This window comes from Theropithecus gelada, chromosome 10 (genome assembly GCF_003255815.1).
Source record: "Theropithecus gelada isolate Dixy chromosome 10, Tgel_1.0, whole genome shotgun sequence".
Lineage (NCBI taxonomy): Eukaryota > Metazoa > Chordata > Mammalia > Primates > Cercopithecidae > Theropithecus > Theropithecus gelada.
Window position 1 is genome coordinate 74,267,735 of NC_037678.1, and position 24,721 is coordinate 74,292,455.

General features: G+C 40.2%; 1 protein-coding gene across 3 annotated transcripts in view; it reads left to right on the top strand.

Moving 5' to 3' along the window:
- PTPRA (protein tyrosine phosphatase, receptor type A) overlaps positions 1-24,721 on the top strand; it is a 174,476-nt gene that overhangs the window by 86,941 nt on the left and 62,814 nt on the right. For 2 of the 3 annotated variants that reach the window (XM_025400744.1, XM_025400743.1), the window contains 3 exons: positions 14,027-14,105; positions 14,618-14,959; positions 24,357-24,383. In XM_025400744.1, coding sequence (XP_025256529.1) covers positions 14,033-14,105; positions 14,618-14,959; positions 24,357-24,383 — 442 coding nt within the window. In that variant the 5' untranslated portion in view covers positions 14,027-14,032. The remainder of the gene's footprint in view (positions 1-14,026; positions 14,106-14,617; positions 14,960-24,356; positions 24,384-24,721) is intronic. The other variant, XM_025400745.1, reaches the window with a different exon arrangement.

A 24,721-nucleotide genomic window follows, 5' to 3' on the forward strand; every position in this document is an offset into this window, starting at 1 on the left:
GCCTCAGCCTCCCGAGTAGCTGGGACTACAGGCGCCCGCCACCTCGCCCGGCTAGTTTTTTGTATTTTTAGTAGAGACGAGGTTTCACCATGTTAGCCAGGATGGTCTCGATCTCCTGACCTCGTGATCCGCCCGTCTCGGCCTCCCAAAGTGCTGGGATTACAGGCTTGAGCCACCGCGCCCGGCCTTTCTTTTTCTTTTTTAAAATTTTTTGTAGAGACTAGATTTTGCTATGTTGTCCAGGCTGGTCTTGAACTCCTGGGCTCAAGCAATCCTCCCGTCTCAGCCTCCTAAAGTGCCATTACAGTGGCATGAACCACTGTACGTGGCCAAATTTCTTTTCCTGTTGTGAAGGCAAAGACTTTTCTAACAATATTGAATAGAAGTGATAGTAGATTACTTTATTTCTGATTTTCAAAAGAATGCTTTCAGTTTCTCTCTGTTGAAGATAATTGCATAATGTTGTTTTTTTAAATAGTAACTGCTTTATCAGGTTAAGGAAGGTTTCTTCTATTTCTATTTAAGAGGATTTTCTAAAATCTTGAATTCGTGTGTTTTTATCTAGTGCATTTTCTACATCAATTGAAATGGTTGTATGAACTTTCTTTTTTAATATGGGTGAATTATATTTATAGATTTTATGTTAAAATATCCTTGTATATCTTGGATAAACTCAAGTGGATCATGATTTATCTTTTTTGTATGCTAGATTCAATTTGTTGATACTTTGGTATTATTTTTGAATATATATTATTGTGTAAAAGTGAGCCTGTGATATTCTTTCTTGTAATGTTTTTGTCCAGTTTTGGTGCCTGGTTTTGCTCTCTCCTTAGAATGAGCTGGGAACTAGTCACTCTTGTTTTCTCACCTGTAATACCATTTGGGTCCAGTGTTTTTTATGGGGGACAAATTTGAACTTGTGGTCAACCTCTTTAATTGTAAGAATATTCAGGTCTTTTGTTCTTCCTGGGCTAGTTTTTAATTCTTTTTCTAGAGATGCGTTCATTTCTCTTAGTTTTATTTGCCTATAGTTGTAGATAATCTCAGTTTTTTTATCTGCTACCTCTGTAATTATTTCCACTTTTGATTTATAATATTAGCTTGTGGGCTGGGCGTCATGTCTCACGCCTGTAATCCTAGCACTTTGGGAGGTCAAGGTGGGAGGATCACAAGGTCAGGAGATCGAGACCATCCTGGCTAACACAGTGAAACCCCGTCTCTACTAAAAATACAAAAAAAAAAATAAGCTGGGCGTAGTGGCAGGCACTTGTAGTCCCAGCTACTCGGAAGGCTGAGGCAGGAGAATGGTGTGAACCCAGGAGACAGAGGTTGCAGTGAGCCGAGATCGCACCACTGCACTCCAGCCTGGGCAACAGAGCGAAACTGTCTCAAAAAAAAAAAAAAAAAAAATTAACTTGTGTCTTCTCTTTTTACCTGTTTGTTAATTTATCAAATAACTATTTTTGGCTTTGTTTCATTTTTATTATACAATAAAAATGAAATTCTTTTCATTGTATTTCTTTTCATTGATTATTCCTATAATTCTTAAACAACTTTATAATTGATGTAACAATAACCTGTACACATTTAAAGTGTAAAATTTATTATGTTTTGTCCCATGTATAGAGCAGGAAAGTATCACCACAACAAGAGTGTGAACATATAATCTCTCCCCAAAGTTTTCTTGTGCCTTTTATAATCACTGCCTCTTGCCCCTGCCCACTCCTTCATCCCCAAGCAACCATTGGTCTGTTTTTTGCCACTATAGATTAGATTGTATTTTCTAGAGTTTTATACAAGTGAAATCACATAGTATAGTAATAACCATGTGTTTGTTTCTTTCTTTTTTTTTTTTTTTGAGATTGAGTCTTGCTCTGTCGCCCAGGCTAAAGCACAGTGGGGTGATCTTGGCTTACTGCAAGCTTCACCTCCTGGGTTCACACCATTCTCCTGCCTCTACCTCCTGAGTAGCTGGGACTCTAGGCGCACCTGCCACCACACCCAGCTAATTTTTGTATTTTTAGTAGAGACTGGGTTTCACCATGTTAGCCAGGATGGTCTCGATCTCCTGACCTTGTGATCCGCCCACTTCAGCCTCCCAAAGTGCTGGGATTACAGGCATGAGCCACTGCTCCTGGCAACTGTGTGTTTCTGATCCTTTGTCAGGGCTAGCCAATTCCTAGAGACAGTTAATAACTCACTCATACTCTAGCTGCCTCCTTTATGTGGCTCTCATAGGACTTTGACACCTATCTATTATCCACCTGCCCTGTTCATTTCAAGATCAGATACCAGGAAACTAAGGACACCCCTATGCTGCAAAACTCACTGAAATTATTCAAACTAGCCAGCCCTAAACATGCTTACCCTGCCTTGCCCATTCCTTCCACTGAAACCACATAAAGGCTCTTGCCCATGTTTTCATCCCATTCTGTTGGCCTCCTGACTGACCCTAGTGCTTCCTCATGTAGCCCCTGCATGGCATGGTGTGCGCCTTCCTCTTGAGAACTGCGAGTAACTATCTTGTCAGTGGCAATCACCTCCTGATCTGTTGGCCTCATCATACTTGAATAACAATGAAATCTATGTTTTAAGGCCAGGCGCAGTGGTTCACACCTGTAATCCCAGCACTTTGGGAGGCAAGGCAGGCAGATCACGGGGTCAAGAGATCAAGACCTTCCTGGCCATCATGGTGAAATGCCGTCTCTACTAAAAGTACAAAAATTAGCTGGGCATGGTGGCGCGTGCCTGTAATTACAGCTACTTGGGAGACTGAGGCAAGGAATCGCTTGAACCCGGGAGGCGGAGGTTACGGTGAGCCGAGATCGTGCCACTGCACTGCAGCCTGGTGACAGAGCGAGACTCCATCTCAAAAAAGAGAAAAACTGTCAAATGATATTCCAAAGTGGTTGTACCATTTTATATTTGCACCAAAAATGTCTGAGGGTACTGATTGCTCCATATCCTTGACAGCACTTGGTATAGCTGTTGTTTTAATTTTGGTCACTTTAGTGGGTATATGCTGATATTTTATGTTTTACTTTTTATTTCCCTAATGATTAATAGTTTGCAGCATCTTTCATGTGCTTATTTCCCTTCCATATATCTTATTTGATAAAAATATCTGTTCAAATATTTTGCCCATTGTTTTGTTGGGATACTTATTTTCTTACTGTTGAGCTTTGAGAGTTCTTTATATATCTGGATACCAATCCTTTGTCAGATATATTTTTTGCAAAATTTTCTCCCAGCCTGTGATTTGCCTTTTTATTCTCCTGTCTTAAAAAAAAAATTGTAGTTAAATATACACATAATATGAAATTTAACATTTTAACTCTTTTTAAGTATACGGTTTTGTGGTATTAAGCATAGTCACACTGTTGTGCAACCATCACTGCCATCCATCTCTGGAACTTTTTCATCCTCCCTAACTGAAATTCTGTACACATTTAAACACTAACTTCTCATTCGTCCTTAACCCAGCCCCTGGCAACCATCATTTTGTTTTCCTTCTCTATGAGTTTGACTGCTCTAAGTACTTCATATAAGTGGAATCATACAATATTTTCATTTTGTGACTGGCTTATTAGTATAATGTCTTCAAGTTTCATCCATGTGGTAGCATGTGTCAGAATTTCCTTCCTTTTTAAGGCTAACATTCCGTCGTATATATATGCCACATTTTATTTATCCATTCATCTGTTGATGGACACTTAAGTTGCTTCCTCCTTTTGGCTATTGTGAATAATGCTGCTGTGAATGTTGGTGTATAAATATCTGCTCGAGTTCCTGCTTTCGATTCTTTTGGGTATGTTCCCAAAAGTAGAATTGCTGGGTCGTATGTTAATACATTTAGTTTTTTGAGGAATTGCAATACTGATTTCTACAGTATGGTACCGTTTACATTCCAACCAGCAATGTTCAGAGTTCCAATTTGTTAACATTCTCGCCAACCCTTGTTGTTTTCTGGATTTTTTTGGGGGGAGGGTTGTTTTATTTATTTATTTATTTTTTTTTTTGAGGCAGAGTCTCACTCTGTCACCCAGGCTGAAGTGTAGTGGCGCAATCTCGGCTCACTGCAACCTCTGCCTCCCGGGTTCAAGCGATTCTCCTGCCCCAGCCTCCTGAGTAGCTAGGACTACAGGCGCGCATCACCACGCCTGGCTAATTTTGTGTATTTTTAGTGGAGTCGGGGTTTCACTGTGTTAGTTAGGGCTGGGATTATAGGCGTGAGCCACTATGACCAACCTTTTTTTTTTTTTTTAAACAATAGCCATCTTGATGGGTATGAAATAGGTTTTTGAGACAGAATCTTGCTGTGTCACCCAGGCTGGAGTGTAGTGGCGCAATCTTGGCTCACTGCAACCTCTGCCTCCTAGGTTCAAGCAATTCTCCTGCCTCAGCCTCCCAAGTAGCTGGGATTACAGGCGCCCGCCACCACACCCAGCTAGTTTTTGTATTTTTAGTAGAGATGGGGTTTCACTGTGTTGACCAGGCTGGTCTTGAACTCCTGACCTCACACTCCATCCTCCTCAGCCTCCCAAAGTGTTGGGATTATAGGGGTGAGCCACCATGCCCAGCCAGGGTTTTTTTGTTTTTGTTTTGTTTTGTTTTTTAAGAGACAGGGTCTTTCTCTGTCACCCAAGCTGTAAGTGGCACCAGTCATAGCTCACTGTAATCTGAAACTCCTGAACCCAAGCAATCCTCCTGCCTCAGCCTTCCATGTAGCTAGATGTACAGGCACATGCCACCATACCTGGCTAATTTTTTGTTTGTTTGTTTTGTTTGTTTGTTTTGAGACAGAGTTTTGCTCTTGTTGCCCAGGCTGGAGTGCAATGGCATGATCTTGGCTCTCTGCAACTGCAATCTCCTCTTCCTGGGTTCAAGTGATTCTCCTCCCTTGGCCTCCCAAGTAGCTGGGATTACAGGCACCCGCCACATCGCCTGGCTAATTTTTTATATTTTTAGTAGAGATGGGGTTTCACCATGTTGGCCAGACTGGGCTCGAACTCCTGACCTCAGGTGATCCACCCACCTCAGCCTCCCAAAGTGCTGGGATTACAGGCGTGTGCCACCACACCTGGCCCCTAGCTAACTTTTAAATGTATTTTGTAGAGATGAGGTCTTACTCTGTTGGCCAGGCTGGTCTTGAAATTCTAAGCTCAAGTCATCCTCCCACCTCAGCCTCCCAAAGTGCTAGGATTACAGGTGTGAGCCTCCACACCTGGCCCCTTTGCCCATTGTAATAATTAGGTTGTTTTTGTTGTTGAGTTGTAGGAGCTCTTTATATATTCTGGATTTCGGTTCCTTATCAGATATGTGATTGGCACACATTTTTTTCCATCCATGGATTGCTTTTTCATTCTGTTATAGTATTCTTGATTCACAGAAGTGTTTAATATTGATGAAGTCATACTTAATCTGTGTTTTGTTTTGTTGCTTGTGCTTTTGGTGTTATATCCAAGAAATTGTTGCCAAATCCAATGTTGTGAAACTTTGCCCTCTGTTTCCTTCTGAGTTTTATAGTTTTAAGACTTAAATTTAGGTTTTCGACCCATTTTTAGTTAATTTTTGCATATGGTATAAGGGAAGGGTCCAGTGTTATTGTTTCGCATGTAGATATACAGTTTTCCGAGTACCATTTGATGAAAAGGCTGTCCATTGAATTGCTTTTGCAACTTTTATTTGGGCATATTTATGTGAGTCTGTTTGGTTCTATATTTTGCTCCATTGATCTATGTGTCTGTTCCTCTGCTAATACTGTCTTAAATATGGTAGCTATATAGTAAGCCTTAATACTGAGTAGATAGATTTCTCCCATTTTATTGTTCTTTTTCAAAATTGTCACTGGTTTGTTTTTATTTTTTACTTTATGCAGATAACCTGTACTATACTTTGGTTTCATGTATCAAGCAGTTTGTTCCAAGTTGTGCTTTAAGCAGAACAAATAAATTTTCATACTGTTCTTTGTGTTAATCTGCAATATAAACCTATACCAAATTCTATTTTGTGTATGTGTTTGTTGTAGTAATCTGACTGACTTTCATACCTCCAGACTCATGTCTTTCAAGGTCCCCAACTGAATCTTGTTTTAGGTGGAACTTAGAAGCAGTAGAACTTAAGCATCTATTTCACAGCCTTAGTAGTCTAGTTTCATTCTCTATATAATGTCGTCTATGGAAGTGAGCTGTTCTCCAGTGCCTTAGTTTCACCAATGTTGGGGAAGGTCTCTTCTCTTTGTTTTGGACTTCTCTATCACATTGCCTTTCTCCAGAGAAGACCTATAATGAAAGTTGGTATCTGGTGTTCTATGACTTCTTCAGACGCTTGCCAGTTTTTCAGGCTGATTTCTGTCACTGGCAGCTCTTTAGAGTGCTGTTCCTACTCCACCCTCCCCTGGTGGTATGTATCAGTTTTCCACTCATCAGCACCCACCTACTCCTGCCTACTGTGTTTCTCAGATGTCTGCTGCCTGGCTAGCTCATTGCTGCTTTTGTCACTCTTAGAGCTGTCTTCCTCCCTTTTTTGGCTTTCTGCCTGACTTCCAGGGCAGCTACTTTGTCATTGCCTGTCTGCCATTCTGTCCTTTTTCCCACCACCCCCAACAGGTACAACATGTACTCTAATAACACACATTCTCAATGTTCAAATTAACCTCATCACTTTCCCCACCACATTCCCCAACACTGGTCATCCTCCAGCTTATAGCATTGAAGGTCACTGAAGTTAGACATCTGGGCCTTGCTTACCTCCAACTACAAATTCTCTTCTCATCTCCTTTAGATATTCCTGCCCTGCTGTGAGATCCATCTGGTTTGTTGTCTAGATTACTTCTGAAAGCTTCAGTCAGTGACCCTCCTTACTTCAGACCCCACCAGTTGATCCTTCACTCTGCCATCAGTCATTGTTTCTAAAATCTAAATTGTTCCATTTAACCTCGCTGTGGTAAAACCTTTGGTAGTTCTCCAGTGTGTTCAGTGGTAATTTAAAACTTTCATTGTGATGTCCAGGCCCCTTCATGATCTGATCGCTGCCTCCTCCAGCCTCATTGTGTGCATTTCCCCGCCCCACCCTATCCTCACCCACCCTGGTCTTTCATGTCTTCCATTTTTACATTTATTTAACAGATATTTGTTGAAGCCCCACATGATGCCCTTACCTAGGTCTTTGTTGTTCCCAGGACCAGACCGGCTTTTTCAAGCTCCCAAGTCATCTCAGTTTGAAAGACTATGTCTGACCATTGTCTTGGCCAATTACTCTTTATCCTTCCAAGTTCAATGATAGTCCCACTGCACTCCAGCCAGAGTGAGAGAGCAAGACCCTATCTCAGTAAATAAAACTAAATAAGTAAATCAGCCATAGTTTATTTAATCACGTCTCTCTCCCCCATTGATAGACATTAAGGGTATTTCCAGTTTTCTTCTCTTGAAAACAATACTACTTTGAATAACCTTGTACATGGGTCACTTTGAAAGTATGGATATGTATCTGTGGAATAAGTTTCCAGAAGTGGAATTGTGTCAGAGGGGTTGTGCATTTGTAATTCTGATGAATATTTATAGATTTTTTTATATATATGAGAGTACCTGTTTACCCAAACTCTTGCCAATGCAGCATTGTCAAAGTTTTTTATGTTTGCTAGTGTGATAGATAAAAAATGGTATCTCCCAGCATTGCTTTCTCTGATCATCAATGGGGTTGGGCATCTTTTCATACATTTAAGAGAACTGTATGGTTTTTTTTTTTGTGTGAGTTATGTTTCATATCGTTTACCTGTTTTTCTTTTAGACTGTTGGTCCTTTTTTTCTTAATCTGTAAACCCTTTATGTATTGGGGAAATTGGTCTTTGTGAATGAGTTGCAAATATGTTTAAAAAGGTCGTTCTTTAATGTGGAAGCAGCTGTTTTGGTGGAATGGTGGAAAAAGAAGCCAGATTTCTATGGAGACAACCCTTTCTAGAGATTTGGCTATTAAGCAGAGTAGAGACATGATAGCTGGAGGATTGATGTAGATGCAAAGAAGTTTTTCATCTTCTTTGAAAACTTAATGTGTTAAAAACTGGTATGAAAGGGAGGGTTAAAGCTAGAGATGGTGGTAGAAAAAAATGCAGGGTTCCTAAAGGACTGAGATTCTTGGGTGGAATTTCAGGGAAGGGGAAATTTTCTGGATATAGTGACTGGTGAGTTAAGGGTGTCCAGTTCAATGGCTTTTATTTTCTTGGAAGTGTAGGCAAGGCCAACAGCCAAATTTGTGGGAGGAGATGGTTAGAGGGGAAAGGAGGTTTGAAGTAATCGCTGTGGAGAATTGGAGAGAGCTAAGGAAAGACAGAAAGACTGCAGAAAGTGCTTAGGGTTCCACTGAAGCAGAAATAGTGATTTGTAGTGATACAACCCTTATGAGTTGTTTGATTTTTTTTTTTTAAAGCAGCATTTGGCAGTCCAAGTATAGGGCTGACAGTTTGGGATTTTTCTTTCTATGTTGGTGTAAAAGAACAGTGTCGCGAGGGAAGTTAGGACAAAAGAATGATTGAACTGACACCAGGTTTTCTTGATTTGGTAGAGAAGGAAATAAAGATAGAGCAGAGATATTGAAAAGAATTAGAGAGGGGTTCAAGAGACTGAAGGCCTGGATGAGGTCAGAGAGCAGGTGTAGTAGGCATAACAGACAGAACTACGAGGATAGAAAGCGTGGTTTGGAGAGTGGGAAGGCAAGATTTATTCAGTATAGGGGCTTTTCTGGGTAATGACAGAATCTGGAGTACAGCCATTGTCATGAGTGGCCCAAGTATAATAGAGAGATAGGGTCATTGGAGTTAAGGAAGTCAAGGAACTGAGAGGCTGGCCTAGATGTGGATTTTGGTTGTCATCCATGAGGATATTGAAGTCATCCAGGAGAATAGCAGGCCTAGGGCACAGGAAGAAAACTGAGACACTTACAGTGTCTTCAATGAAAGGAAAGCACAAGGCAAAAAACTTTCAAAAACAGGGACTGTTAGGCCGGGTGCAGTGGCTCACACCTGTAATCCCAGCACTTTGGGAAGTCAAAGCAAGTGGATTACTTGAGGTCAGGAGTTCAAGACCAGCCTGGCCAACATGGTGAAACCCCATCTCTACTTTTGTTGTTTTCCCTTGTTCTTGTATTACCTTTCTGGAAAGGAATTTTTATTGTAGGCTAATTGTTATTCCTACCAGTATTTGAGTCCTTTTCATATGACTCTTACCAGCACTGGATATTTCATATGATTTATCTCTTCTGTGAGCACCACTCACTCACTGGAGATTGCACCACTGTACTCCAGCCTGGGCGACAGAGTGAGACTCTGTCTCAAAAAAAAAAAAAAAAAAAAATAGAGAGAGTGCCTAAATACTCCCTGCCCCCAACATCTGCACAGCCTCCTTATTATCCACATCCTGCACCACTGTGGTACCTTTGTTGCAACTGATGGACCAACATTGACTCCTCATTATCACTCAAGCTTTGGTGTTGTGCATTCTGTAGATTTGGACAAATGTATAATGACATGTGTCTACCATTGTACTATCATATAGAAGAGTTTGACTGCCCTGACAATCCTCTGCTCCACCTACTTACTCCTCTCTCCTTTTTGTAGCCCCACAACCACTGATTTGTTTTTTGTTTGTTTGATTGTTTTTTGTTTTTTGTTTTTTTGAGACAGAGTGTTGCTCTGTCCCCCAGGCCAGAGTGCAGTGGCGCGATCTCGGCTCACTGCAAGCTCCACCTCCTGGGTTCATGCCATTCTCCTGCCTCAGCCTCCTGAGTAGCTGGGATTACAGGCGCCCGCCACCACGCCCGGATGATTTTTTGTATTTTTTAGTGGAGACAGGGTTTCACCATGTTAGCGAGGATGGTCTCGATCTCCTGACCTCGTGATCCACCTGCCTCGGCCTCCCAAAGTGCTGGGATTGCAGGCATGAGCCACCCACTGTGCCCGGCCCTTAAAAAAAAACAAAACAAAACAAGGTCTTGCTCTGTCACCCAAGCCTGAGTGCAGTGATGCAATCACTCCTCACTGCAGCCTCAACCTCCCAGGCTCCAGTGATCCTCCCACCTCAGCCTCCTAAGTAGCTGAGACTACACGCACACACCACCATGCCCAGCTAAGTTTTGTATTTTTTATAGAAACGTGGTCCTGCTATGTTGCCCAGGCTGGTCTTGAACTCCTGAGCTCAAGCAATTTGCCTGCCTTGGCCTCTCAAGGTTTTGGGATTACAGGCATGAGTCACCACACCTGGACTTTTTTTTTCCTTTTTTTTTTTCTTTGTTTTTTTTTTAACCAGTGATCTTTTACTGTCTCCATGGTTTTTCACATTGGCTTCTTTTGCTTAGTAATATGTGTTTAAGTTTCTTCTGTGTATTTTCATGTTTTTAGCTTATTTCTTTTTAGCAGTGAGTAATATTTCATTGTCTGGATGTGCCATCACTTATTTATCCATTCACCTACTAAAGGATATCTTGATTGCTCCCAGTTGTGGCAATTATAAATAAAGTTGCTGTAAACGTCCATGTGCAGGTTTTTTTAAATGGCATAAGTTTTCATCTCATTTGGGTAAATACCAAGGAGCACAATTGCTGGATCATATGTTAAGAGCATATTTATGTTTTTGAGAACTACCAAACTGCCTTCCAAAGTGGATGTACCGTTTTACATTCCCACAAGCAGTGAATGAGCGTTCCTACTGCTCCATATTCTTACAAACATGTAGTATTCTCAAATGTTTTGGATTTTAAAACCAAAATCCATTTTAATAGATGTGTAGTGGTATCCTGTTTTAATTTGCAATTCCCTAATGTCTTGATGTTCTATGTCTTTTTCAGATGCTTATTTGCCGTACTGTATATCTTCTTCGGTGAGGTGTCTGTTCAGGTCTTTTGCCTATTTTTAATCTAGTTGTTAGTTTTCTTGTTGAGTTTAAGAATTCTCTGTCCTTTGTCAGATGTACCTTTTGCAAACATTTTCTCCCAGTCTGTGGCTTGTCCTCTCATTCTCTTGGCATTGTCTTTCACAGAGTAGACGTTTTATATTTTAATAAAGTCCAGACTATCAATTATGTTCTCATGGATCATGCCTTTGATGTTATATCTAAAAAGTTCTCACCATACCCAAAGTCATCTAGATTTTCTCCTGTTATCTTCTTGGCATTTTATAGTCTTATGATTGATATTTAGGTCTGTGATTCATTTTTAGTTAATTTTTGTGAAAGATATAAGGTCTGATATGGATTAATTTTTCTGTATGTAGCTGTCTAGTTCCATTGTCATTTGTTGAAAAGACTATCTTGCTCCATTTTATTGTCTTTGCTCCTTTGTCAGTTGACTATATTTATGTGAGTCTGTTTATGATCTCTGTTCTGTTCCATTGATCTGTCTGTCTTTTCTTTTGCTAATACCACACTGTCTTAATTACTATAGCTTTAAAGTAAGTCTTGAAGTCCAATAGCATTAATCTTTGACTCTTCTTTAATATTGAGTTGCCCCTTCAGAATCTTAATGTTTCTCCATGTAAACTTTAGAATCAGCCTTTTTATATTCACGAAATAACTTGCTGAGATTATGATTGATATTGCATTGAATCTATAGACTTATTTGGGAAAAACTGACATCTTGACAATATTGAGTCTTCCTATCCATAAACATTGTTTATGATGGGCTTCTTTATGTTTAGAAGCTTTTGTTTTTTCTGCTGTGAGATATTCCACTTCTAGCTTTATGATTTCTTACATTGCCTTTTATACTTAGAAACTTTTTCCTCATCCTGAGCTCACATACTCATTTATTTTCTTTTAAAATGTGTTTTTCAAACATTTAGTTTCTAAACCTATGTGGAATTTATTTTGGTATATGGAGTGAGATGGTGGTCTAATTCCCTCCCCTCAAATATGTAGTTATTTTTCCCAAAACCATTTTCTATTGATTTATCAAGAATAGACATGTATACATGTATAATAGTCAGCCTTCCACTTGTTTTTTGACCCTTGTGAAGGAAATTGTTTGAGTTTCCAATTTTGGATTAGGCTCAGATAGTAATTGAGCTGGATTCTGCCAGAGATCAATGTTAATTCACTATCCAGCTCTTCCACAGAGTTATAAAAATGTAAGTTTTGTGAAAATCTAACAGTATATCACTGGTTTAATAATCACAGCCTAGGAAGAATGGGGAAATGGTCAAAATCTCATGTGGGTGCACCTGAAGGCCACTGTTGAGTCCATCTCCCTGCTAGGCACTGCTGCTGGCACCAGGGGTAGACTCCTGGGGTGTATATGAACCACCTACATCTCCCTCTCTTCCCCTATACCCCTAAGATTTTCATGTGTCCCTTAAAGATGTATGTCCTACTTCCCTTGGAGAGTCACTACCATATTGAACACTTTAGACTGTGAGTCCTGTGAAGATGGGGCTTGTGAGTGTATTGCTCCCCAGTTATTTCTCTAGCATTAGCTCAGTATAGGGCATAAAAATCTGAATGGATGAACAAACCACTATTACTGGTGGGAACGTGCTACTATCTTACATGGTTTGAGGTGGCATAAAGGTTGAGAACAGGCCGGGCGCGGTGGCTCACGCCTGTAATCCCAGCACTTTGGGAGGCCGAGACGGGTGGATCACTAGGTCAGGAGATCGAGACCATCCTGGCTAACATGGTGAAACCCCGTCTCTACTAAAAATACAAAAAACTAGCCGGGCGTGGTGGCGGGCGCCTGTAGTCCCAGCTACTCGGGAGGCTGAGGCAGGAGAATGGCCTGAACCCGGGAGGCGGAGCTTGCAGTGAGCTGAGATCCGGCCACTGCACTCCAGCCTGGGCCACAGAGCAAGACTCCGTCTCAAAAAAAAAAAAAGGTTGAGAACAGTTATATAATGTGTTCCTTGAAGGGCAGCAGTACATCAGTGCAGTCAGCCTACCTTCTCCATACTTCTCACTCTGAAAACTGTAAAGCTGCACCTAGCAATCAACTTGGGATCTTTAAAAGGGGCTGCTCCCTAGCTCTCACCCACAAAGCTGCAGTCTAGCACAGGTGACTTTTTTAAAAAAGTTTTTTGGGCCAGACACGATGGCTCACACCTGTAATCCCAGCACTTTGGGAGGCTGAGGTGGGCAGGTCACCTGAGGTCGGGAGTGTGAGACCAGCCTGACCAACATGGAGAAACCCCATCTCTACTAAAAATACAAACAAATTCGCCAGTCATGGTGGCACATGCCTGTAATCTCAGCTACTCGGGAGGCTGAGGCAGGAGAAATCGCTTGAACCCAGGTGGTGGAGGTTGCGGTGAGCCAAGATCACACCATTGCACTCCAGCTCAGGCAACAGTGCGAGACTCCATCTCAAAAAAAATAAAAAAGGAGTCCTATTATGACTTATTTTTATTTTTACGGGTTGGATATCTCTAATTCCAAAATATGAAATGCTCCAAAATTTGAAACGTTTTGAGCACAGACATGATGCTCAAAAGAAATGCTCACTGGAACATTTTGGATTCAAAATTTGGATTAGGGACTGGGTGTGGGGGCTCACACCTGTAATCATAGCACTTTGGGAGGTTGAGGCAGGAGGATCAATTGAACCCAAGAGTTTGAGAGCAGCCTAGGCAACATAGTGAGACTCTGTCTCTACAGAAAATTTTAAAAATTAGCCAGGCATGGTGATACATGCCTGTAGGAGGCTAAGGCAGAAGAATCACTTGAGTCCAGGAGGTAGAGGCTGCACTGAACTATGATCATACCACTCTCTCCATCTTGGGCAATAGAGCAAGACCCTATCTCTTTAAAAAAAAAAAAAAATCTGAAACACTGCTAGTCCTCAGCCATTTTGGATAAGGGATAGTCAATCTTTATAAAGACTTAGTTAGTTATTGGATATCTGAGGAAGCATTCATATCAGGATCCCAAAAGATCATTGGTTTAGACACACATTTTAATAGCTTGGAAATCCAGAATACTCTTCTGGTGACCAGCTCAGACATAGTCATGATAATATAGGACCTCATCTAACATGGCTCCCTATTTTCCAGATAAGCATGGATTCCTGGTTCACTCTTGTTCTGCTTGGCAGTGGTCTGATATGTGTCAGTGCCAACAATGCTACCACAGGTAAATTGTAATTTGATAAGGCTGCTATTTGAAATGAAATTTTGCTTTCACATTTAATGAGCCAAATTTGAAAACCAAGATGGTATTTGAAGAAAGGAATAGAAAAATTTTATTCGAAGTGATGGTAAAATAGGTGTCTTCAGAAATCTTGGAATTGTATTGAATGCTCAGCATTGTTTTTCATACATATAACTGCTTTAAATAAATCAAAGAGATTATGTGTTATTTCCTGAAAAGTAAAATAAACTGTTGATATTTACAACTCTATATATGGTTTCTGAGGAACTAAGTGAAGAATCTTATGTCTTTCTCCCTTAAACCATAGTCCTTTGGAGGAGGTAGGAAAGGTCCAGCATTAAATAAAAACATAGCGGGTGGGTGGGTATTGGGGGGTTGGTCTTTGCTTGGTCTCCTTATGTTTGAGAGTTTATTAAGGCTTGCTGCTTTGTGTCTCACAACTTTTTAGCCTCACATTCTTCATGTGATATTTCCTTGTTTTTTGGTGTTTGTAGTTGCACCTTCTGTAGGAATTACAAGATTAATTAACTCATCAACGGCAGAACCAGTTAAAGAAGAGGCCAAAACTTCAAATCCAACTTCTTCACTAACTTCTCTTTCTGTGGCACCAACATTCAGCCCAAATATAACTCTGGGACCCACCTATTTAACCACTGTCAATTCTTCAGACTCTGACAATGGGACCACAAGAACAGCAAGCACCAATTCTATAGGCACTACAATTTTACCAAATGAAACGTGGCTTCCAGATAACCAGTTCACGGATGCCAGAACAGAACCCTGGGAGGGGAATTCCAGCACCGCAGCAACCACTCCAGAAGCTTTCCCTCCTTCAGGTACTAGAGATGATTCTCTTTATTCTTTTGCTCTTTGAGTTTATTCATCCTTTTATTACCTTGTTTGTGTTTCCTAGCCTTAAAATTTCTTCAAATAAGTAAAATTGCTCAAGTGAAGTAATGAAACCTATATTTGAAATTTTTAGGCATATCTGGTTAGCATGAGTGAAGAGGAAAGAAGAAAGATTCTGGAGAATATCATTCTGCTAGGTGGGATCCTGGTTAGATTGAGGGGACTTAAATGTGTTTAAAGGTAGAGAAGGCTTAAAAAGAGAAAGAGAGGAGCTCATTGACGATGCAAGAGACTGAAGATGAAAAGACACAGAGAATGAGTAATAAGATTAGGTTTGAAAAGGGAGGGATCCATGGAGACAATGGAAAGGAGAATGGATATTGATGTCCATGACAATTAGATACGGCTAGGGGTGTCATTAGAGAGGCTCTGGGAAATGGTTACATTGCAGTGCCAGTTGTTCAGGGCCTCAGGTTGAAGCAGTAGTCCCAAGGATAAAATCAGAGACGTGGGTCTGAGACCAGGACAGGTAAGACAAGTTTCTGACCTCTTTGAACCTTAGGTACCTTGTCTGTAAAAGAGGGTTAGAGAGACCCTCAAAGGGCTTCTGGGAGGAGTAAATGTAACTGTCATCCCTTTTCTAGCAAAAATCACTCTTTCCTGTTCTGTGTTCCCCAGCCCTTTGGCTCTAATTTCTTCCCAGTTAGATGGTGAGTGCCCCTAAGCAGAATCACATCTCGCTCATGGGGAACATTCAGGAACTGTTTGCTCAGTTGGTTCTCATTTGTTACTACAGGTGATATCTTTTACTATGCCTTATAACTCAGACCCTTCACTTGCCAGCTTTTCCCCATATTTTCTACCGTAAAGACAAGACAGCATTTGCAGTTAAGAGGGCAGTCTTCAGTACCACACTGAGTTTGAATCCCAGCTCTTCCATAAACCAGTCATGTTTATGGCATAGCTGGCTTACTTGATCTCTCTACCTCAGTTTGTCTGTCTGTGAAACAAGAATGAGTGATAGTAATAGTTCTTACCTCATAGAGGAGATACTAGGATTAAACAAGTTAATATGGGTAAAGCACTTACAAAGATGCCTGCACAGGTTAAGCACTATTTTTAAGTGTGAGCTGTTAGTATTGTTGTGATTATTGCTCTGATAGTTCCCAGTGAAATATGTGAAGGTACCTTTAATGCAGATGGCATCTCACTATTCTTGATGAAATAGAGGACTGCAGACAAGTAATGTCTGACACTCGCTTTGTGCTTTAAAGTTAATGTAGTTTTGTCATAGTTATTACTGTGTGCTAGGCATCATACTAAGAGTTTTCTAGAATAATCCTGTGAGGTAAGTTCCATTTTATGTTTTATAGGTGAAAATATTTTACGATGATGAAACTGTAGTTTGTGGAATGTTTTTCAATGTACAGGTCATGACACAATTCATGAAATCACTTTAGCGGGCCACCACTAGTTTTGTTTTGTTTTGTTTTAATGGATGATCCAGTTCCATGTTTATTCTTTTAATGTTACATACAATTTTTTGAAATGTTAGTAACAACATAAAATGTTGGGTTGTGGCCATTGCTTAGGGAGAAAAGCAGAATAACTTGTACAAACCGAATGAGTGAATGGAAAAGGTGGAGACTGTAACACAGGCCTGACTGACTGGACAGCCCATGTTCTATTCTGTACTGTCTTTCATTTAACAGTTCTGTGACATGACCATGGATAATCATCTCCTTTTAACAGATGCTTAATTTCAGACTGCATATAGAGGTTAAGTGATTTGCTTTAGATCTCAAGGCTAACAAGTTAGGACTATTTCTCACTTTTGTGGTCTTTCCACTCTGCTTATAGGGAACTTAGTTTTCCATAAACTGACTTAGGTCCAAATTGTGCCACAGCTAAGAATCTAGTTATTGTCTAGTTATTGACATTTCATGTCATAGGAGACTGAGACTACATTTCTCTAGTGGCATTCATTCAAGATGAGTAAAACACAACAAACCATTATTGCACATGGGAATTTCATGGTCTTAAACCCCATATCCCACTTATCACCACGATTTTACCAGTCCTCCTGTAACAGTTACAGTTTTTTATTAAATCAGTATTTGATGTATATTATTATAATTATGAAATATTCATTGCTGAGCTATAAATATAAATGGATTGTTTTTCTTGTACAATTTTTTTTCTGGATTTAATAATTGCCTTATTTTTTTTTTATTTAGTTTTCTGTTTAGTCAGGCCAGGCACACTGGCTAACACCTGTAATCCCAGCACTTTGGGAGGCCCGGGTGGACAGATCACTTGAGCTCAAGAGTTTGAGACCAGCCTGGGGAACATCATGAAACCCCATCTCTACAAAAAATACAAAAATTAGCTGGACATGGGTACATGTGCTTGTAGTCCCAGCTACTCAGGAGGCTGAGGTGGGAGGATTGCTTAAGCCCAGGAGGTTGAGGCTTCAGTGAGCTGTGTTCATATCACCGCACTCCAGCCTGGGTGACTAAAGTGAGACTATGTCTCAACAAAGTTACTGCTACTCAATTCTTACCATGCTCTCCAGAGCCTCTCAAAACAGCTTTCTACAAAGTGAGATTTATTAGATAATCTATTTCTTTTTTACCTCTAGAAATTGCTCCTGAGCCCTACGTTGTCTTATTCCAGTCTAGGCTTGTTGATCTCTAGGGCTACTGCACAGATATATCAGCCTGGGATTTCCCTTCTCTGTCATTCTGGGAATTCCCCTTGCTGCTGCTTCCTGACTTCCATATTGTCTTCTTTGTTGTCTCCTCTCATCATTCGGTAGATTCTTGAGAAAAGGGGTCCATGGGAGGCAAATTGCATGAGACCTTATGTGTCTAAAAATATCTTTAGGGCTGTGCATAGAATTTGAGGAATATTTTTACCCCAGAATTTTTAAAGTATTGCCCTAACTGACACCTGCTTACTAGGTTTGGAGGATTTTACTGCTATCTTAATTCCTAATTATTTGTATGCTTTCTAGGATCTTCTCTTTATCATTGGTATCCTGAAATTTCACAGAGATGTATCTTGATGTGGGTCTTTTTCGTTCATTATTATAGATACTTAATAGGCCCTTTGGAGCCTTGATCTTGCTTTTCTGAAAATTTTCTCCCATTTCTTTGAAACCTTCTCCCCCTCTTCCTTTTTTTTTTTCTTTTCTCAAATTCTTATTATTTGGATATTGGATGTATCCTGAATTAATTCTTTTTTTTTTTTTTTTTTTGAGACGGAGTCTCGCTGTGTCCCCCAGTTGGAGTGCAGTGGCACGATCTCGGCTCACTGCAAGCTCCGCCTCCCGGGATCACGCCATTCTCCTGCCTCAGCCTCCTGAGTAGCTGGGACTACGGGCGCCCGCCACTGCGCCCGGCTGATTTTTTGTATTTTTAGTAGAGATGGGGTTTCACCGTGGTCTCGATCTCCTGACCTTGTGATCCGCCCGCCTCGGCCTCCCAAAGTGCTGGGATTACGGGCGTGAGCCACCGCGCCTGGCCTCATTCTTTAATCTTTAAAATTTTTCCTTCCTGTTGATCTTTGCTTTGAATCTTTTTCTCCTTTTAAAAATAAACAAAGGCCGGCTAGGCACAGTGGATTACACCTGTAATTCCAGCACGTTGGGAGGCTGAGGCAGGAGGATCACTTGAGCCCAGGAGTTTGAGACCAGGCTAAGCATCATAGAAAAACCTCATCTCTACAAATGATTTAGAAATTAGCAGGGCCTAATGACTCATGCCTGTGGTCCCAGCTACTTAGGGCTGAGGCAGGAGGATTACTTGAGTCCTGGCAGTTGAGGCTGCAGTGAGCCGTGATTGCACCACTGTACTCCAGTGTGGGTAACAGAGGGAGACCTCATCTCAAAAATAAATAGGCCAGGTGGCTCACTCCTGTAATCTCAGCACTTTAGGAGGCCAAGGTGGGTGGATCACTTGAGGCCAGGAGCTCAAGACCAGCCCAGCCAATATGGCAAAACCCTCTGTCTACCTACTAAAAATAAAAAAAATTAGTCAAACGTATTGGCACATACTTGTAATCCAAGCTACTTGGGAGGCTGACATGAGAATTGCTTGAACCTGCGAGGTGGAGGTTGTAGTGAGTCAAGTCCCTGCACTACAGCCTGGGGAACAGAGTGAGACTGGAGACTCTTATCAACAACAACAACAACAAAACAAAAACAAACAAAAAAAATCAGTGACAAGTAAAAAAGTAGAATACCTTTTTTAAATTTTTTTTTATTTTTTTGAGACAGTCTCACCATGTTGCCCAGGCTGGAGTGCAATGGCGCAATCTCGGCACACTGCAAACTCTGCCTCCTGGGTTCAAACAATTCTCCTGCCTCAGCCTCCTGGGTAGCTGGGATTACAGATGCCCACCACCACACCCAGCTATTTTTTGTATTTTTATTAGAGACAGCGTTTCACCATGTTGGCCACGCTGGTCTCGAACTCCTGAACTTATGATCTGCCCGCTTCGGCCTCCCAAAGTGCTGGTATTACAGGTGTGAGCTGCTGTGCCCAGCCTAGAATACCTTTTGAAAATAAATCAATAATAAAATCCTTTAAATAAAAAAGCATATATATTCATTTTTTCCATTTATAATATAAGTAATAAATATGCTGAGTTGATTTCTGCATATTGCTTTTTCAGTTAGCCTGTCATATTTGTTCTTTGTTTTGGTAAAGAGCTGCTGTGTTGAAGGATATACCTTAATATATTTATCCAGTTTCCCCTATAAATGGACATTAAGATTGTTTTCAGAGTATTCTTATAAACAATACAGTTTGTCATTTCAGACACATATAAGAATATTAGTAGGATAAATTATTTTAAGTGTGCATTTATAAATTTATGGATATTGCCACAATCCCCTCTGCTAGGAAGTCTATTCCTATTAACAGTATGTCGAAGTGCCTGTTTTTCTAAACTCTCTTCAGTGTGGTGAATTGTTAAACTTCTGGATCTCTGCCAATCTGACAGGTGAAAAATAACATCTCAGTGTAACTTTAATTTGCATTTTCTGAGATTGAGCAACTTTGTGTAATTTAAAAGATCATTTAAATGTATTTTTCTGAGCATTCTTTGTTGATATTCTTTACCCATTTTTATTAGGGTGTCAAGGTTTTCCTGACTCGTTTGTAGATGTTCTTGGTACGTTTGGGAAATGAGTCCTTTGTCTATAGTAAACCTGCAAATATTGTTCCCTAGGTGGTCATCTAGATTTTCTGCATTGCGGAAGATACCGTTAGCTATTTTTAATTTTTAAAATTTAAATATTTATCAGTTTATTTCAAGTTTTCTAGGAGTTGGGTCATATTTAGGAAGGTTTTCCTTACTCCAAGATTATAAAAATAATTTTCTTCTGGACTTCTATGGTTTCACGCGCGCATGTGTGTGTGTGTGTACACGCACTTAGGTCTATCTCGAATTTATTCTGATGCAGAGTGTGAGCTATGGATCTGCTTTTCCCCAAATATCTAACTTGTCCCAATACCCCTTAATAATTTATTTTTCCTCATTGATTTGAAATGCCACCCATCTTATATATTGAATTCAGATATTTATTTACCTCTTCATATTTATTTATTTGGGAACATTCATTTTATTTTCTATTAATCTTTTTCTCTGTCCATGTGCAAAGCCCCACTGTCTCAATAATTGTAACTTTGTAAAGTATTTAATATCTGGTAAAATGAGTCATTCCTTGTTAATTTTATTTTTCAGAATTTTGTTAGCAATTCTTACTATAAACATTAGAATCAACTTGTCTAGCAGGAAAAAAAGTTTGTATTGATCATGTTAAATATGTAGATTAACAGAGAAAATGGCATCTTAAAGATGTTGAGTCTAACTATCCAAGAATGCAATATATTCCATTTTCTGAAGTCTGTGGTTTTTTTTAAATCTTCTGTTTTTGTTATTATAAATGGAGCATTTTCTTCCATCATATCTTCTGACTGGCTGCTGTTGGGGATATGAAGGCTACTGATTTTTGTAGAGACATTTTGTACTGGCCACCTTAAACTCTCTTAGTGTTGAAGTAATTTTCTTCATTAATTATTATGGCTTCAAGTCATCTCATCTGCATATATCCTCCAAATTTGTAGAACTTTCTTTTTCTTCTGTTTAATTGCATTGCTGAATACCTCCAGAACAAAGTTAAGCAGTTGGTAAATGCAGACAGCATTCTCTTATATCTGACACTAAGGAGGACACTTTCAGTGGTTCTTCATTATACATGGTACTGACTTGAGTTGAGATAAACATATTTTATTGTGTTCAGGATTTAATGAGCATTTATGTCAGGAATGGATGTTAAATTTTGCCAGTTGCCTGTTCAGGATCAATGAGCAAGATCTGAATGATTTTTTTCTCTTTTGGTCTGTTTCTGTAGTGGATTCTGTTCCTAGGTTGGTTGGTTGGTTGGTTGGTTTGTTTGTTTTGAGATGGAGTCTGTCGCCAGGCTGGAGTGCAGTGGTGCAATCTCAGCTCACTGCAACCTCCACCTCGCGGGTTCAAGTCATTCCCCTGCCTCGGCCTCCCGAGTAGCTGGGACTACAGGCATACACCACCATGCCCGGCTAATTTTTTGTATGTTAGTAGAGACGGGGTTTCACTGTGTTGGCCAACCTGGTCTCGAACTCCTGACCCCGTGATCCACCTGCCTTGGCCTCCCAAAGTGCTGGGATTATAGGCGTGAGCCTCCACACCCGGCCAGTTTTTATTTATTTGTTTTTTAGAGACAGAGTCTTGCTCTGAATTAATTATTTAATCTTCTTAATTTTTCTTTCCTGTTGACCTTTGCTTTGCTTAAAGTCTTTTCCTTTGAGTCATCCAGGCTGGAGTACAGTGGCACGATCATGGCTCACTGTAACCTTGAACTCCCAGACTTAAGCAGACCCCATCTCAGACTTCTGAGTAGCTAAGGACTATAGGCACATGTCACCACGTCCAGCTAATTTTTAAATTTTCTCAGAGACAGGGACTCACTGTGATGCCCAGACTGGTCATGAACTCCTGGCCTCAAACAGTCCTCAGCCTCAGCCTCCCAAAGCACTGGGATTACAGGCGTGAGCCAAGGCTGCCCAACCATATTGTATCATTCCTGTAACAAGCTGTTGCAGTCTGTTTGATATTATTTCTGTTTTCCTTTTCTTTCGTTTAGAATTTTCTCTGTCTAGATATTCACAAATTATCTCCAAATGAGATTGATCTATGTTTTTCCTTTGTGTGTGTATTCTTTTTGATAAGTTTTAATTTTTAGTGTTTTGTTTTGCTACATGGAAAGGATTTAAGTTTACACTAAAAAATACTCTTTTTTTTTTTTTTTTTTAAGACAGGGTCTCACTGTTGCCCAGTGCTGGAGTGCAGTGGAATGATCTCGGCTCATTGTGGCCTCCACCTCCTGGGCTCAGGCGATCCTCTCACCTCAGTCTCCCGAGTAGCTGGGATTACAGGCGTGTTCCACTATGCCCAGCTAATTTTTGGTATTTTTTTGTAGAGATGGGGTTTCGCCACGTTGCCCAGGCTGGTCTCGAACTCCTGGGCTCACGTGATCCTCCTGTCTTAGCCTCTCAAAGTGCTAGGATTACAGGTGTGAGCCAGTACATCTGGCCATTTCATTCATGTTTTCAAATATATTTGAATGAGGAAAAGTTCTCCTTTGTGGTTATTATAATAGCCTACAGAGCTATTAATTTTTTAATTTTGTTTATTTTATGTCTCCTTTTTTTTTGTTTAGGCTGAATAACCATTTATTTCATAGGTTTGTTACTTTTTTTCTTCCGAAGAACTTGCTATTGTGTGCATTTATAGTCCTTTTATTTTTAAGTTTTCTATTTCATTCATTTTTACTTTCTACCTTCTTTAGATTTATTTCGTGCTTTTTCTATCTTCTTGAATTGAGTGTGCTTTATTTAATTTCATTCTTTCCTGTTAATTTTGCACAAGCACAGCTTTAGCTACATCCCATAGGTATTTCTATAGGTAGTTGTTTTAGGATGCGCTATAAGCTGCTCTGACAAAGATACCAAAATTCAGTGACTTAAATAAGACCCAAGTGTCTTTCTCTCCCTAGTTACATTCCAGAGGTGGGCAGGGCCTTGGTTTCAGTAGAGACCAAATTCCTTTCCTCTTGTGGACCTGCCATCCTAACAGTATTGCCCTTATCTGTTTGGTTAGTGATAGTTCTCACCATTGGGTTCTAGTTGCAACCACTGCGAAGGAAGAACAAAGGGAATAGAGGGCATTTCTTTTCCAAAAGATGTGACCTGGAAGTTACATTGCTTTAGCTCACACCCCGTTGGCTAGAATTCATCACATTACTACATCTAGCACAAAGGAGTCTCAAATATAGTCTCTGGCAGGAGAGCTGGGATTACAGGTGTGAGCCACCACACCCAGCCGTCTGTTTGATTTTTGAGATGGAGTTTCACTCTGTCACCCATTCTGTAGTGCAGTAGTGCGATCTCGGGTCACTGCAACCTCTACCTCCCAGGTTTAAGCAATTCTCATACCTCAGCCTCCCAAAGTGCTGGGATTAAAGACGTGAGCCACTGCCTGACCCATTTTGGTTTTGATTTTTTTTTTTCTTTGAAATAGAGTCTTGCTCTGTCATCTAGGCTGGAGTGCAGTGGCATGATCTCAGCTTGCTGCAGTCTCCCCCTCCTGGGTTCAAGTGATTCTCGTGCCTCAGCCTCCCAAGTAGCTGGGATTATAGGCACCCACTACCACGCCCAACTAATTTGTTTTGTATTTTTAGTAGAGACGGGGCTTCACCATGTTGGCCAGGCTGTTCTCTACCTCCTGACCTCAGGTGATCTACCACATCATTTTGGTTTTGATTTTTATTTTCAAGTGTTTTCTTACTTTGTCATTTCTAATTTTATTGCATTGGGACAAAAGAATATTGTACTGTTTCTACTGTTGGGGTTTATAAGGGCTGTGGATATTTTACTAGCCTTTGAAAAGAAAGTTTTCTCTGTTAGTGTGTAGAGTTTGGTATATACCAATTAGATTTTATTACTTATCATTTTGGTCTTTTATATCCTTACTTAATTTTGCCCTCTTGAATTTTAATATAGCTAAAGACATAAAGTCCTCTAATAACATGTGTTCTCTTTGCATTCTTGTACTTTTTATGAATATTGATGCTGCACTATTTGTGTACCCAGGGAGAAGGCCAGACCACTGTCCAAAGTTTAGTGAATCTGGGCAGTCTTGTTTCCCAGTTGTTGGAGGATGCCTCATGGAGGAAAGCATTCCTAATCCTGGAGCTTGTTTTGTTGTACTCTAAATTGAATTGTAATGTGTTTCTTTAACCTGAATGAATGTTTCTATTTTTTACTTACTACACAGGTAATTCTGACTCGAAGGACAGAAGAGGTGAGCTGCTCACCTTGTATCTGTTGTTGCTTTTACACAGTGTACAGTATTCATCTATTTCCTCCGCTCATAGTCTGTGGTAACCGTGTGCGTCTGTGGCTGTGTTGTTTGTTTACTTTCCCTTAAGTTATTTCCGTGTTAATCTCTTAGAGAAGAGAAATGGAAACAAGTACTGTATTCAGTATGTTTTTTAATATAGACTATGGATTCTAACAGCTATGATGTATTTTAACAAGTAACAAAATATATCTTACTTTGTCATGTCACCTTGTTAACATTACTTTTTGGTGATATTAGGTCATAATTTCTATACCGTGAGTTACTTCTGATTTCTAGGC